The 16298-nt window shown below is 43.0% G+C and overlaps 1 protein-coding gene across 1 annotated transcript in view; it reads left to right on the forward strand.

The window, feature by feature from the left end:
* The window catches only part of LOC122933375 (multidrug and toxin extrusion protein 2-like), a 305472-nt gene that overhangs the window by 130801 nt on the left and 158373 nt on the right, over positions 1-16298 (forward strand). The window contains exon 4 of the mRNA XM_044288336.1: positions 6909-6977. Within this exon, the coding sequence (XP_044144271.1) occupies positions 6909-6977 (69 nt within the window). The remainder of the gene's footprint in view (positions 1-6908; positions 6978-16298) is intronic.

The raw sequence follows: 16298 nt of genomic DNA on the forward strand, positions 1-16298 counted from the left end.
CTGGCTTCTCCTGCTCCTCCTCTCCTTTCAGCTGAGTAGAAAAACCATGCATTTGGCTACACATTGCCTGTGCTCCAATGTCCTCCTCCCCCTCCTCCTCCTCTTCCAGTTTAGCCCCCACAGTGCTCATGTGGCCATGAGTTAGAGGCGCCACGTCTCATGTCCCCTGACCAGCCATAGTTACCAGCATCTGTTCCAGGACATGAAGCAGTGGAATGATGTTGTTGATTCCGTAGTCCTGTCCACTGAGAAATAACGTGGCCTCCTTAAAGGGCCTGAGAAAACGGTAGGTGTCACGCATGAGCTGCCACTGGCTGACATCTAAGTCACAGTGGAGTACTCATATCCGCTTGCATCATCAAGAAAACGTTTATGGCCTTTCTCTGTTCGTATAGTCAGTCGTGAAATTTCAACAGGTGGAAATGTTGCATATCAGCCTATGTTGGGGGATGTCGTTCTGCTGCTGCAGCTCAAGTAGGTTGTGCTTTGCGGTGTACGAGTGGCTGAAGTGTATGCAGTTTCCTGCCCATTGTTAGGATGTCTTGCAGATGGGTGGAAGACTTCAGGAACCGCTTGACAACCAGATTGAACATGTGTACCATGCAGGGCGCATGGCTCAGCCTTCCTTGATGCAATGCCGACACCATGTTCTTCCCGTTGTCAGTCAGCATGGTTCCGATTTTCAGTTGACGCGGAGAAAGCCAGGATTCGATTCCTTGATGCATCACACGGAGCAGGTCCTCCCCTGTGGGACTCCGTTCGCCAAGGCAAACCAGGTGCAGAACAGCTTGACACCGCCGAGCCCTGCACATATGGTATGCTGGAGGGGCACTGTGACTTGTCCCTGCAGTGTAGGCTGAGTACATGGTGGAGGATGAGGAGGAAGAGGCAGACATTGTCATAGGACCAACGGCATGACAACCTGGAGGTGGAAGAGGCGTGACCTGGCCAAGTTGCAGGTGTGGCTGTGCAGGAACCACATTCACCCAGTGGGCCGTAAAGGACAAATACTGTCCCTGACCGTAGTTACAGCTCCACACGATGGCGCTACCGTGCACTTTGGCAGACACCGACAGGCTCAAGGACTGGCCCACCTTCTGTTCAACATATTTGTGCAGGGCTGGTACTGCCTTTTTCAAAGAAATGATGGCTTGGGACGCTCCACCTCGGTTCAGCACAAGCCATCATTTCTCTGAAAGTCCACCACTTGGAAAGGAAGGGACTGCAGCACCAGCAACTTGGACAGGAGCATCTTCAGCTTCTGCGACGCTGGATGCGTGCGTGCATGCATTCTGCTGTCTCTTTGCAATCGCTTCGGTGATCGATTGTTGACAGAATGACTGACAAGGAGTAGGAGCAGGAGTATCTGGACCAGCAGAAGATGGGAATGACAGACAGCTCCCTTCTGCTGAGGGGGTGGAGCCTTGACTGCCTGAAACCGGGTGCATGCCACTGGGTGATGCAGCGGTAGCTGCGGCAGACTGGACCACCACATCAGAGCCACGGTTCTCCTAGGCCACTGCATGGCGACGCTGCATATGTTGATGCAGGGACAACATTGACACCCTGGCCACGCGTCACCTTCTGTCCACATATTCTACATGTGGCCACGTTTACCTCCTCTGCCAGCTTAATAAAAAACTGCCACACCACCGAGTAGGGGATTTTCCTCCCACACTGACTGACTTCTACCGTCATTGCCTCTGTGAACCCGTGCACTACTACTTCCGGGGCAGGTAGGCTGCTGCGAAGCAGATGATCTACCCTGGGCACGTTTGGCTCCCAACCTGCAACTGCTGCCACCCTTCTGACTCCCAGCCATGCTACCACGCAGCTGGCTCAGCCGCTGCCTCACAGGTAAGCTGCCACCCTCTTCTCCTGATGATGATGAAGCCCCTTCTGCACCCAGCTCCCAAGTGCGATCGGCTTCATCATCATCAAGTAGTGTCTGCACGTCACTGATGTCCTCATCAACTGTCTCTGGGTCATCAGCCTGACCGCTCGCAACACAAGCTCCTGCTCCATTTTCCTCCTCACTACTTGCCCTCCTAGCGGAGGAAGCAGCGGATGTCTCCTCCAGATTTTGGCTGGGAAGTAGCTGCTGACTGTCCTCTAGCAGCTCATCCTCGCTCTATAGTTGAGCTGAGCCCACAGCATATAATACTTCTGTGGCTGAGGGAACAGAAAAGGACAGAGGCAGGTTGAGGACAGGTGAGGGCACAGGGCCTGCTCCCGGGCCATGCCAACTAAGGGTTGTGTCTGACGAACCCACCGAGTGTTGGCTGGGGTTGTCTGATGTCACTTGGGATGACGTGAATGACCAAATTAACCAATCAAGAACCACTGGTTGCTGGTCAAGACACGATCGCTAGATGACACCGGGAGCTCAGGCCTCTCGCTGTGACTCCGCCTGCCATGCCCCCTTACTCTGCTGAAACATCTGCTTGTGCCCAAAACATTCAGGCCTCTGCCACTTCTCTGTGCATGGCCTGGCACTTCTCTGCCTGACATACTTGTAGCTGAACTACACAAATTAAATGGAAATTAAAACACCTCTAAAAGCGACGAATATATTTTTCTTTTTGTACTAAAATCAAAGAGTGAAGTGTGTATATATATATTTCTGGAAGTACTGAAATACGCCCCTATACGCTATAACCAGAAATAACAGCAACAGTGCAGTGCGTATATATTTCTCATTTTTTTATATAATATGCCCCTATACGCTTTAAACAGAAATAACTGGAACAGTGCAGTGCGTATATATTTTTCTTGTTGGACTGAAAAAGGCCACTATACGCTTTGACTAGAAAACAATCAAAGAGTGAAGTGCGTATATATTTTTCTCGTAGTTCTGAAGTACGCCCCTATACGCTTTCACCAAAAATAACTGCAACAGTGCAGTGCGTATACATTTATCTTTTTTTACTGTAATATGCTCCTATACGCTTTAAACAGAAATAACTGCAACAGTGCAGTGCGTATATATTTTTCTTGTAGTTCTGAAGTACGGCCCTATACGCTTTCACTAGAAATAACTGCAACAGTGCAGTGAGTATAAAGTTTTCTTTTTTACTGTAATATGCCCCTATACGCTTTCATCAGAAATAACTGCAACAGTGCAGTGCGTATATATTTATCTTTTACTGTAATATGCTCCTATATGCTTTAAACAGAAATAACTGCAACAGTGCAGTGCGTATATATTTTTCTTGTAATTCTGAAGTACGGCCCTATATGCTTTCACCAGAAATAACTGCAACAGTGCAGTGCGTATATAGTTTTCTTTTTTACTGTAATATGCCCCTATACGCTTTCACCAGAAATATATATATATATATTTCTTTCTTGTTGGACTGAAATAGGCCACTATACGCTTTGACTAGAAAACAATCAAAGAGTGAAGTGCGCATATATTTTTCTTGTTGGACTGAAATACGCCCCTATACGCTTTCACCAGAAATAACTGCAACAGTGCAGTGCGTATATATTTTACTTTTTTTACTGTAATACTCCCCTATATGCTTCAAACAGAAATATCTGCAACAGTGCAGTGCATATATAGTTTCCTTTTTTTACTGTAATACGCCCTTATACGCTATAACCAGAAATAACTGCAACAGTGCAGTGCATATATATTTTTCATTTTTTTCTGTAATAAGCCCATATACGCTTTAAACAGAAATAACTGCAACAGTGCAGTGCGTATATATTTTTATTGTTGGACTGAAATAGGCCACTATACGCTTTGACTAGAAAACAATCATTGAGTGAAGTGCGTATATATTTTTCTTGTAGTTCTGAAATGCGCCACTGTACGCTTTTACCAGAAATAACTGCAACAGTGCAGTGCGTATATATTTTTCATTTTTTACTGTAATATGCCCTATATTCTTTAAACAGAAATAACTGAAACAGAGCAGTGCGTATATATTTTTCTTTTTTTACTGTAATACGCCCCTATATTCTTTAAACAGAAATAACTGCAACAGTGCAGTGTGCATATATTTTTTTATTTTTTACTGTAATACACCCCTATATGCTTTAAACAGAAATAACTGCAACAGCGCAGTGCGTATATATATATATATTTATTTCTTGTTAGACTGAAATAGGCCACTATACGCTTTGATTAGAAAACAATCAAAGAGTGAAGTGCAGGTAATGAGAGTTTTTGGAACCGCGCTGCTCTGGACTATACTCTCCGGTCAATAGTGGATGGTGCCGGGCTCCAACACCTTTCCTTTCCACCCAAAAAAGGTCCAATCTTCCACAGATGGTTTCCTCTATAGGGTTCAAGGAAATTGATACAATAGTGAAGCACCCTTTGGCTTGATGTTATTAAAAGGTTTTATTGTACTCACAAGAGTCGATCAACAAAAGGCATATATCAATAGATACAATCGTCTGGTTTCTGCCCGACCCGGGTTTCGCTGCCTCGCTTCTTCAGGGGCGCCCCTGAAGAAGCGAGGCAGCGAAACCCGGGTCGGGCAGAAACCAGACGATTGTATCTATTGATATATGCCTTTTGTTGATCGACTCTTGTGAGTACAATAAAACCTTTTAATAACATCAAGCCAAAGGGTGCTTCACTATTGTATCAATTTCCTTGAACCCTATAGAGGAAACCATCTGTGGAAGATTGGACCTTTTTTGGGTGGAAAGGAAAGGTGTTGGAGCCCGGCACCATCCACTATTGACCGGAGATTATAATCCAGAGCAGCGCGGTTCCAAAAACTCTCATTACCTGCATTTCCAGTGTGATACACCTACCACACTACTCCGGAACCAGCAGCAGCACAAGCAATCTGTCCGTGTGAGGATACAGGACTGACTCTTTTATTGTTGATTTAAAGAGTGAAGTGCGTATATATTTTTATTGTTGGACTGAAATACGCCCCTATATGCTTTCACCAGAAATAACTGCAACAGTGCAGTGCATATATATTTTTCTTTTTTTATTGTAATACGCGCCTGTATGCTTTCAACAGAAATAACTGCTGCAGTGCAAATATATTTTTCTTTTTTTAATGAAGTACACCCCTATATGCTTTCACCAGAAATAACTGCAACAGTGCAGTGCGTATATATTTTTCTTTTTTTACTGTAATACTCCACTATATGTTTTAAACAGAAATATCTGCAACAGTGCAGTGCATATATATTTTTCTTTTTTTTCTTTAATACACCCCTATACGCTTTAAACAGAAATAACTGCAACAGTGCAGTGCGTATATATTTTTTTCTTGTTCGACTGAAATAGGCCACTATACGCTTTGACTAGAAAACAATCATTGAGTAAAGTGCGTATATATTTTTCTTGTAGTTCTGAAATACGCCTCTATACACTTTTACCAGAAATAACTACAACAGTGCAGTGCATATATATTTATCTTTTTTTAATGAAGTACGCCCATATACGCTTTCAACAGAAATAACTGCAGAAGTAAAATGCGTATATATTTTTCTTGTTCGACTGAAATACGCCCCTATACAATTTCACCAGAAATAACAGCAACAGTGCAGTGCGTATATATTTTTCTTTTTTTACTGTAATACACCCCTATATGCTTTAAACAGAAATAACTGCCACAGTGAAGTGCGTATATATTTTTCTTTTTTTTACTGTAATACACCCCTATATGCTTTAAACAGAAATAACTGCAACAGCGCAGTGCGTATATATATATATTTCTTTCTTGTTGGACTGAAATAGGCCACTATACGCTTTGACTAGAAAAAAATCAAAGAGTGAAGTGCGTATATTTTTATTGTTGAACTGAAATACGCCCCTATACGCTTTCACCAGAAATAACTGCAACAGTGCAGTGCAAATATATTTTTCTTTTTTTAATGAAGTACGCCCTTATACGCTTTCAACAGAAATAACTGCAGAAGTGAAATGCGTATATATTTTTCTTGTTGGACTGAAATACGCCCTATACGTTTTCACCAGAAATAACTGCAACAGTGCAGTGCAAGGTATATATTTTTCTTTTTTTAATGTAATACGCCCCTATATTCATCCTCCCTGCACTGTTTACCTTGCTATTGTACAGAATGCAATAGTAAAATGATAGGTACAGTTTTATGCGATTCATTCAAAGCAAATCACCAAAACTTTGGATTCTTTTGGAAGAAGGAATTTTGTGAAACTTGTGACAAAGCCAATTAGTTTAGAATTGAGTCCTAGGTATATATTAGCATACAATGCACAGCAGGCTTAGTTCAGGGGAATGCAAGTATGGCTTCTTTCGCACTAGTGTTTTAGTTTTCTGGTATTGAGATCCGTCATATGGGATCAATACTGGAAAAAAACGCTTCAGTTTTGTCCCCATTCATTGTCAATGGGGAGAAAACTGAACAGAACGGAATGCTCCAAAATGCATTCCGTTCCGTTTAGTTTGCTTTCCGTCCTGGGATACGGAGCAAGACGTATCCGGCACGACCCCCAATGCAAGTCAATGGGGACGGATCCGTTTTCTCTGCCACAATCTGCCACAATAGAAAACGGATCTGTCCTCCATTGACTTTCAATGGAGTTCATGATGGATCAGTCTTGGCAATGTTAAAGATGATACAACCGGATCCGTTCATAACGGATGCAGGTGGTTGTATTATCAATAACGAAAGCGTTTTTACCCTGCTGGATACAGTAAAAACACTAGTGTGAAAATAGCCTAATTAGAAAGACAAAGATTAGATATAGTATTCTGAATCTGAGTCCTTTATGCTTTCTAGCCATTAAAATAGTTCAAGGATTTGTGGTCACGGATTGCTTTTAAACATAGACCCCATGTTGTCCTGTGTGAACCTGCTTATTTGCTTCTGCTTTACCTGTTGTGTGTGATATTGGGCATTTCATGTATGCGCATTTTTTCATTTTCTGCTTTTGTTTTTCTTCACAGATTATAAATATGACAGGGTTATCAGTGGCCTTGGGTATGACTGGAGCATGTGACACACTCGTATCCCAGGTATGAAAGATGGGTGATTCATTATACTTGTAAAATATTCACCATAAACAATGACATGATAGCTGTAGCCAGTGGTGTATTCACCAAGGGAGACCTGGTGAGTGAGGACCCAGTGCTGAACAAATTTTGTTTCCTAGGGTACTTTCACAATAGCGTTTTTCTTTTCCGGCGCTGGGTTCCGTCCTAAGGGCTCAAATCCAGAAAAGAACTGATCAGTTTTATCCTAATGCATTCTGAATGGAGAGTAATACGTTCAGGATGCATCAGGATGTCTTCAGTTACATCTTTTTGACTGATCAGGCTTTTCAGAAAACCGTAGCATGTTGTATTTTTACCTCCGGCCAAAAATCCGGAACACTTTGACTGAACACTTTTCCCATTGACTTGCATTAACACCGGATCCGGCGCTGTGTGTTCCATCAAACCGGATCCGGATTTTGCATGCTGAAAAAAAAGTTCATAAATGGCGGATCCGTTTTTTCCAATGCATTTTTTCATTGTGATCAAAATCCTGATTAGGATTCAAATGCAATCCGTTTTCACCCGTTTTTCCGGATCCGGCGGGCAGTTCCGGTGTCGGAATTAAACGCCGGATTCAAACAACGCTAGTGTGAAAGTAGCCTAACATAGAAATCACAGTGACACAGTCAGCTACCAGAGAGCTCATGTCACTCCAACAGGGAATAAAAATCACAGAGAAAAAACACCTCTAAAGTGTAGCCTTTAATAATTAAATTAAAAACTCAGAGGTACAAAATAGGATGTATTTTTGCTACTCATGAGTCCCTAAATAGCCCTCCCCTCATTTGGACACCTACTCTGATAGAATGATCCCACTATCTTTAACCTGCAATGTATCCTATAAAGCCCTGCAATGTCCTTAACAGGGATATTCCTATAGCGGTTACCAGATGTGGGACAGCAGGCAACACTTCAGGTCCGAAGCTCTAGGGGATCAAGTAGTACTAAATCATGTATCCTATACTCAGTAGGGAGACATTAGAATAGCTGTCATGGATGTCTAGATGGAGTCTGTACTAGCGGAACATGGTCAGGTGCTGTGTGAAGATAAGGTACCAAAGGTGGATCGTCAGCGGAGTAGATAGTGCCGATCACATTGGTGATCAGGAGCGATGTACATGTTTAAAACCCCACTTAGGTACCTCATCTGGTGTCAAGTAACATAGTAACATAGTACATAAGGCCGCAAAAAAGACATTTGTCCATCCAGTTCGGCCTGTTATACTGAAAGTTGATCCAGAGGAAGGCAAAAAAAAAACTGAGGTAGAAGCCAATTTTCCCCACTTTAGGGGAACAAAAAATTACTTCCCGACTCCAATAAGGCAACAATAATTCCCTGGATCAATGACCCCTCTCTAGAAGCTATAGCCTGTAATATTATTACGCTCCAGAAATACATCCAGGCCCCTCTTGAATTCCTTTATTGTACTCACCAACACCACCTCCTCAGGCAAAGAGTTCCATAGTCTCACTGCTCTTACCATAAAGAATCCTTTTCTATGTTTGTGTACAAACCTTCTTTCCTCCAGACGCAGAGGATGTCCCCTCGTCACAGTCACAGTCCTGGGGATAAATAGATGATGGGAGAAATCTCTGTACTGACCCCTGATATATTTATATATAGTAATTAGATCTCCCCTAAGTCGTCTTTTTTCTAAAGTGAATAACCCTAATTTTGATAATCTTTCAGGGTACTGTAGTTCCAGTTATTACTTTAGTTGCCCTCTTCTGGACCTTCTCCAGCTCTGCTATGTCTGCCTTGTTTACAGGAGCCCAGAACTGTAAACAGTACTCCATGTGTGGTCTGACTAGCGATTTGTAAAGTGGTAGGACTATGTTCTTATCACGGGCATCTATGCTCCTTCTGATGCAACCCATTATCTTATTGGCCTTGGCAGCAGCTGCCTGACACTGGTTTTTGCTGCTTAGTTTGCTGTTTATTAAAATTCCTAGATCCTTTTCCATGTCAGTGTTACCGAGTGTTTTACCTTTTAGTATGTACGGGTGACTTGCATTATTCCTTCCCATATGCATAACCTTACATTTGTCAGTGTTAAACCTCATCTGCCACTTATCTGCCCAAGCCTCCAATCTATCCAGATCCCTCTGTAGTAGTATACGGTCCTCAGTGTTAATTACTTTACACAGTTTAGTGTCATCTGTGAAAATTGACACTTTACTATGCAAGCCTTCTACAAGATCATTAATAAATATATTGAAGAGAATAGGGCCCAATACTGACCCCTGAGGTACCCCACTAGTGACAGTGACCCAATCTGAGTGTGTACCGTTAATAACCATCCCCGTGACCCAATCTGATGTTGACTAGGTCAGAGGTCAGGTTGGCCTCATATCAGCGCATGTGTCAAGCTGGTGCGTGATACATCCAGATAGTACTACAGCCTGAAGTTTGGATGACACATCGCGTATGTGTGCAGCAATCCCATTCAGCGCTCCATAACAATTTGAAAAGGGCATTGGAGCATAAATGAATTGACAAAATGAATTTGAATACCTATACTTGTAGTGTCCCACTACGTAAAGGTGGGCACTAATCAAGGGTCAATTGGGTCATGTTGTTCTCCACCTCCTGTGGAACATGGTCATGGTATTTTGTATTGCATTGTAATGTATACTTTCATGTTATCTCCTGTGTACCAGGCCTGCTAGGGGTGTAGTTTCTCCTCCTAAGCTGTAGGGGGAGCTAGAGAACCCCCTAGTAGATATATACAGGTCCAGTCCAGGGAGAGTGTGTGTGTGGTTAGAAGCCAGTGTTCACTTTAGCTAGGTAGTAGCTGAAGATTAGCTTCTAACATGCAACTAGATAGCCCAGGTTTCTAGCCTGCATCAAGGAGAAGAAGTTTCCTCCTGAAGTTAGCCAGCATCTTGCAAAGTACAGAGCAGTGCTAATCTTATCCAGCCAACTAGAAAGCTGAAGGGCAGAAGTTTATTGTCAGCAAGAAGATTTATACCAGAGGAAGGTTGCCCTACCCAAGGATAAAGCCAGCTATTAGGCATATGGGCCTTGGAGAAAGCCAGACAGGATCTGAAGAAAGTACAGCCTGATCTATGAGTTTATTCCCTCTGAATTATCTTGCTAGAATTCTACCTGCCATTTATGTAAAGCCTGCCTGTTACCAATATCCTTCACATGGAACTGTCTGAAGCTTGTACATAGCTGAACTGTTCAGTAAATAGGAATCCTAGTTCACTACAACCGTGTGTACCTCCATTATTCCTCCTTCCTCCATTACCGGCACTGGCGTCATGAACTGTAAGGGATCTTGCCACAGGCACGCTAAACCTACAACACCCAGGGCACCTCACCTACCACCCGGCCTGGTCCCTATAGCTAGAGTGCCCCAGAGGATCTACGTGCCAGCCTCTCCATCACTGCTGTAAGCCTGCCCAGGGTATACAACAAACTGCGAGTACTAAGAGCAACCCTTGGTCTGTTAACTGACCCCCGTGACCTCAGACTCGCTCCTGCTGAAGGACTGGCGTACTGCATACTCACCCTGTATTCGGATAGCGACATTCTACACCTACCTCAGCTCCAAAAGTTTGTAGAACCACTACAATGTAGACCTACTTTCAGGGGTAGTTAACCCCTTAAGGACCCGCGCCGTACATGTCCGGCGCAACCGGACTTAGCTTAAGGACCAGCGCTGTACATGTATGGCGCAAGGTCCGCGGGGCTCTGGGGAACGATGGGGGAAATCGCTGCCCCATGGCTGCTCTTACCGGCAGACAGTCATGCCGGGTAAGGGCAGCATGGTTCTGCACTGCCCCCCCTGCAGCTCCAAGCGCTGTGATTGGCCGATCAATGAGACCGGCAGATCGCAGCACAGAAAGCTGTCAGAGGCATCGGGGAGGGTCGGGAGGAGGTCAGGTGGAGGTGGCAGGTGCGGAACAAGTCAGCACCAGTCAACTCCGAGGTGAGACAGGGGACACCAGTGTTTGGGGTCCCCTGCCAGCACTGCTATTGGCTGGAACAATGCTCCAGCCAATGACAGAGCTATAGCTGCACAGGAAGAGGCAGCACTTCCCTGCATGCAGCCATTCTAGCTGGTGACTGCATGCAGAGAGGTTCCGTGCCTTTCTGTGCTTCTTGTGGCTTGCTGGGACTTGTGGTGCACACCACTGCGATTTAACCCCTTTTTCTGCTGAATAGAAGAAAGAAGAAAAGAAGAAGAACATGTGGAATAGCTGCACAGATATTTTTTTCATTTGCAGCTGTTCCAGATCCCTAAACCACCCTCCGTCCCTGTCCCTTCCCGCCCCCCTGTCCGTTTTTTATGGACGCCATTTGGTCCATGCACTTTTCTGGGTCTTTTTATTATTTATTTTCCACATGGGTGAATAAAAGTCTTTTTACTTTTTCACTTTTGGAGTGCTGCCCGTTCTTTTACTCACATATATATATGTATATATATATATATATATATATATATATATACAGTACAGACCAATAGTTGGGACACACCTTCTCATTCAAAGAGTTTTCTTTATTTCCATGACTATGAAAATTGTAGATTCACACTGAAGGCATCAAAACTATAAATTAACACATGTGGAATGATATACATAACAAAAAAGTGTGAAACAACTGAAAATATGTCATATTCTAGGTTCTTCAAAGTAGCCACCTTTTGCTTTGATTACTGCTTTGCACACTCTTGGCATTCTCTTGATGAGCTTCAAGAGGTAGTCACCTGAAATGGTTTTCACTTCACAGGTGTGCCCTGTCAGGTTTAATAAGTGGGATTTCTCGCCTTATAAATTGGGTTGGGACTATCAGTTGCGTTGTGGAGAAGTCAGGTGGATACACAGCTGATAGTCCTACTGAATAGACTGTTAGAATTTGTATTATAGCAAGAAAAAAGAAGCTAAGTAAAGAAAAACGAGTGGCCATCATTACTTTAGGAAATGAAGGTCAGTCAGTCTGAAAAAATTGGGAAAACTTTGAAAGTGTCCCCAAGTGCAGTCACAAAAACCATCAAGCGCTACAAAGAAACTGGCTCACATGCAGGACCGCCCCAGGAAAGGAAGACCAAGAGTCACCTCTGCTGCAGAGGATAAGTTAATCCGAGTCACCAGCCTCAGAAATCGCAGGTTAACAGCAGCTCAGATTAGAGACCAGGTCAATGCCACACAGAGTTCTAGCAGCAGACACATCTCTAGAACAACTGTTAAGAGCAGACTGTGTGAATCAGGCCTTCATGGTAGAATATCTGCTAGGAAACCACTGCTAAGGACAGGCAACAAGCAGAAGAGACTTACACTAGACCAGTGTAAATCTGTGCTTTGGTCTGATGAGTCCAAATTTGAGATCTTTGGTTCCAACCACAGTGTCTTTGTGCGATGCAGAAAAAGTGAACGGATGGACTCTACATGCCTGGTTCCCACCGTAAAGCATGGAGGAGGAGGTGTGATGATGTGGGGGTGCTTTGCTGGTGACACTGTTGGGGATTTATTCAAAATTGAAGACATACTGAACCAGCATGGCTACCACAGCATCTTGCAGCGGCATGCTATTACATCCGGTTTGCGTTTAGTTGGACCATCATTTATTTTTCAACAGTACAATTACCCCAAATACACCTCCAGGCTGTGTAAGGGCTATTTGACCATGAAGGAGAGTGATGGGGTGCTGCGCCAGATGACCTGGCCTCCACAGTCACCGGACCTGAACCCAATCGAGATGGTTTGGGGTGAGCTGGACCGCAGAGTGAAGGCAAAAGGGCCAACAAGTGCTAAGCATCTCTGGGAACTCCTTTAAGACTGTTGGAAGACCATTTCAGGTGACTACCTTTTGAAGCTCACCAAGAGAATGCCAGGAGTGTGCAAAGCAGTAATCAAAACAAAAGGTGGCTACTTTGAAGAACCTAGAATATGACATATTTTTACACTTTCACACTTTCACACATAGTTTCACACTTTGTTATGTATATAATTCCACATGTGTTAATTCATAGTTTTGATGCCTTCTGTGTGAATCTACAATTTTCATAGTCATGAAAATAAAGAAAACTCTTTGAATGAGAAGGTGTGTCCAAACTTTTGGTCTGTACTGTATATATATATATATATATATATATATAAAAATATATATATATATATACAGGGAGTGCAGAATTATTAGGCAAATGAGTATTTTGACCACATCATCCTCTTTATGCATGTTGTCTTACTCCAAGCTGTATAGGCTCGAAAGCCTACTACCAATTAAGCATATTAGGTGATGTGCATCTCTGTAATGAGAAGGGGTGTGGTCTAATGACATCAACGCCCTATATCAGGTGTGCATAATTATTATTATTCAAATGGGTCAAAATGGGTCAAAAGAAGGACTTGACAGGCTCAGAAAAGGCAAAAATAGGGATGCAGCACTCTTAAAATTGCAAAGCTTCTGAAGTGTGATCATCGAACAATCAAGCGTTTCATTCAAAATAGTCAACAGGGTCGCAAGAAGCGTGTGGAAAAACCAAGGCGCAAAATAACTGCCCATGAACTGAGAAAAGTCAAGCGTGCAGCTGCCAAGATGCCACTTGCCACCAGTTTGGCCATATTTCAGAGCTGCAACATCACTGGAGTGCCCAAAAGCACAAGGTGTGCAATACTCAGAGACATGGCCAAGGTAAGAAAGGCTGAAAGACGACCACCACTGAACAAGACACACAAGCTGAAACGTCAAGACTGGGCCAAGAAATATCTCAAGACTGATTTTTCTAAGGTTTTATGGACTGATGAAATGAGAGTGAGTCTTGATGGGCCAGATGGATGGGCCCGTGGCTGGATTGGTAAAGGGCAGAGAGCTCCAGTCCGACTCAGACGCCAGCAAGGTGGAGGTGGAGTACTGGTTTGGGCTGGTATCATCAAAGATGAGCTTGTGGGGCCTTTTCGGGTTGAGGATGGAGTCAAGCTCAACTCCCAGTCCTACTGCCAGTTTCTGGAAGACACCTTCTTCAAGCAGTGGTACAGGAAGAAGTCTGCATCCTTCAAGAAAAACATGATTTTCATGCAGGACAATGTTCCATCACACGCGTCCAAGTACTCCACAGCGTGGCTGGCAAGAAAGGGTATAAAAGAAGAAAATCTAATGACATGGCCTCCTTGTTCACCTGATCTGAACCCCATTGAGAACCTGTGGTCCATCATCAAATGTGAGATTTACAAGGAGGGAAAACAGCACACCTCTCTGAACAGTGTCTGGGAGGCTGTGGTTGCTGCTGCACGCAATGTTGATGGGGAACAGATCAAAACACTGACAGAATCCATGGATGGCAGGCTTTTGAGTGTCCTTGCAAAGAAAGGTGGCTATATTGGTCACTGATTTGTTTTTGTTTTGTTTTTGAATGTCAGAAATGTATATTTGTGAATGTTGAGATGTTATATTGGTTTCACTGGTAAAAATAAATAATTGAAATGGGTATATATTAGTTTTTTGTTAAGTTGCCTAATAATTATGCACAGTAATAGTCACCTGCACACACAGATATCCCCCTAAAATAGCTAAAACTAAAAACAAACTAAAAACTACTTCCAAAAATATTCAGCTTTGATATTAATGAGTTTTTTGGGTTCATTGAGAACATGGTTGTTGTTCAATAATAAAATTAATCCTCAAAAATACAACTTGCCTAATAATTCTGCACTCCCTGTATATACAAACCGGATTCCAAAAAAGTTGGGATACTAAACAAATTGTGAATAAAAGCTGAATGCAATGATGTGGAGATGGCAAATGTCAATATTTTATTTGTAATAGAACGTAGATGACAGATCAAACGTTTAATCCGAGTAAATGTATCATTTTAAAGGAAAAATACGTTGATTCAAATTTTCACGGTGTCAACAAATCCCCAAAAAGTTGGGACAAGTAGCAATAAGAGACTGGAAAAAGTAAATTTGAGAATAACGAAGAGCTGGAAGACCAATTAACACTAATTAGGTCAATGGGCAACATGACTGGGTATAAAAAGCTCTTCTCAGAGTGGCAGTGTCTCTCAGAAGCCAAGATGGGTAGAGGATCACCAATTCCCACAATGTTGCGCAGAAAGATAGTGGAGCAATATCAGAAAGGTGTTTCCCAGCAAAAATTGCAAAGACTTTGCATCTATCATCATCAACTGTGCATAACATCATCCGAAGATTCAGAGAATCTGGAACAATCTCTGTGCGTAAGGGTCAAGGCCGTAAAACCATACTGGATGGCCCTGGATCCCTGGGCCCTTAAACGACACTGCACCACAAACAGGAATGCTACTGTAAAGGAAATCACAGAATGGGCTCAGGAATACTTCCAGAAACCATTGTCAGTGAACACAATCCACCGTGCCATCCACCGTTGCCAGCTGAAACTCTACAGTGCAAAGAAGAAGCCATTTCTAAGCAAGATCCACAAGCTCAGGGAGAATGGGCCGACTGATTCAAGCTGATAGAAGAGCAACGTTGACTGAAATAACCACTCGTTACAACCGAGGTATGCAGCAAAGCATTTGTGAAGCCACAACACGCACAACCTTGAGGCGGATGGGCTACAACAGCAGAAGACCCCACCAGGTATCACTCATCTCCACTACAAATAGGAAAAAGAGGCTACAATTTGCACAAGCTCACCAAAATTGGACTGTTGAAGACTGGAAAAATGTTGCCTGGTCTGATGAGTCTCGATTTCTGTTGATACATTCAAATGGTAGAGTCCGAATTTGGTGTAAACAGAATGAGAACATGTATCCATCATGCCTTGTTACCACTGTGCAGGCTGGTGGTGGTGGTGTAATGGTGTGGGGGATGTTTTCTGGGCACACTTTAGACCCCTTAGTGTCAATTGGCCATTGTTTAAATGCCACGGGCTACCTGAGCAGTTCTGAAGGCAAAAGAGGGTCCAACACTGTATTAGTATGGTGTTCCTAATAATTCTTTAGGTGAGTGTATATACATTTCAGTTAGTGTGGGTTTTTGCACGAATGCACCATCTGCTTGAGTGCATTTTGCAGAGCACTGTAGTGAATTTGTATACTACAGTTTTTGCACACACGCACAATCTGTGTGCATGCGTGCTGCAGAGCACCAATTAGTAGTGTGCTCGGTAGCATCTGCACATTTTTGAGGTTTATTTTTATTTTTTATTTTTTTTGGGTGTGAAAAAAGATCTGCAGTTAGTGGTAGTAAGTTAGATATATTAGATATATATATATATATATATATATATATATATAAATTTCAGTTAGTGTAACGTTAGGTTTTTGCACGAACGAACAATCTGCTTGCGTGCATTTTGCAACCACTGAGCAC

This window comes from Bufo gargarizans, chromosome 3, assembly GCF_014858855.1.
Source record: "Bufo gargarizans isolate SCDJY-AF-19 chromosome 3, ASM1485885v1, whole genome shotgun sequence".
Lineage (NCBI taxonomy): Eukaryota > Metazoa > Chordata > Amphibia > Anura > Bufonidae > Bufo > Bufo gargarizans.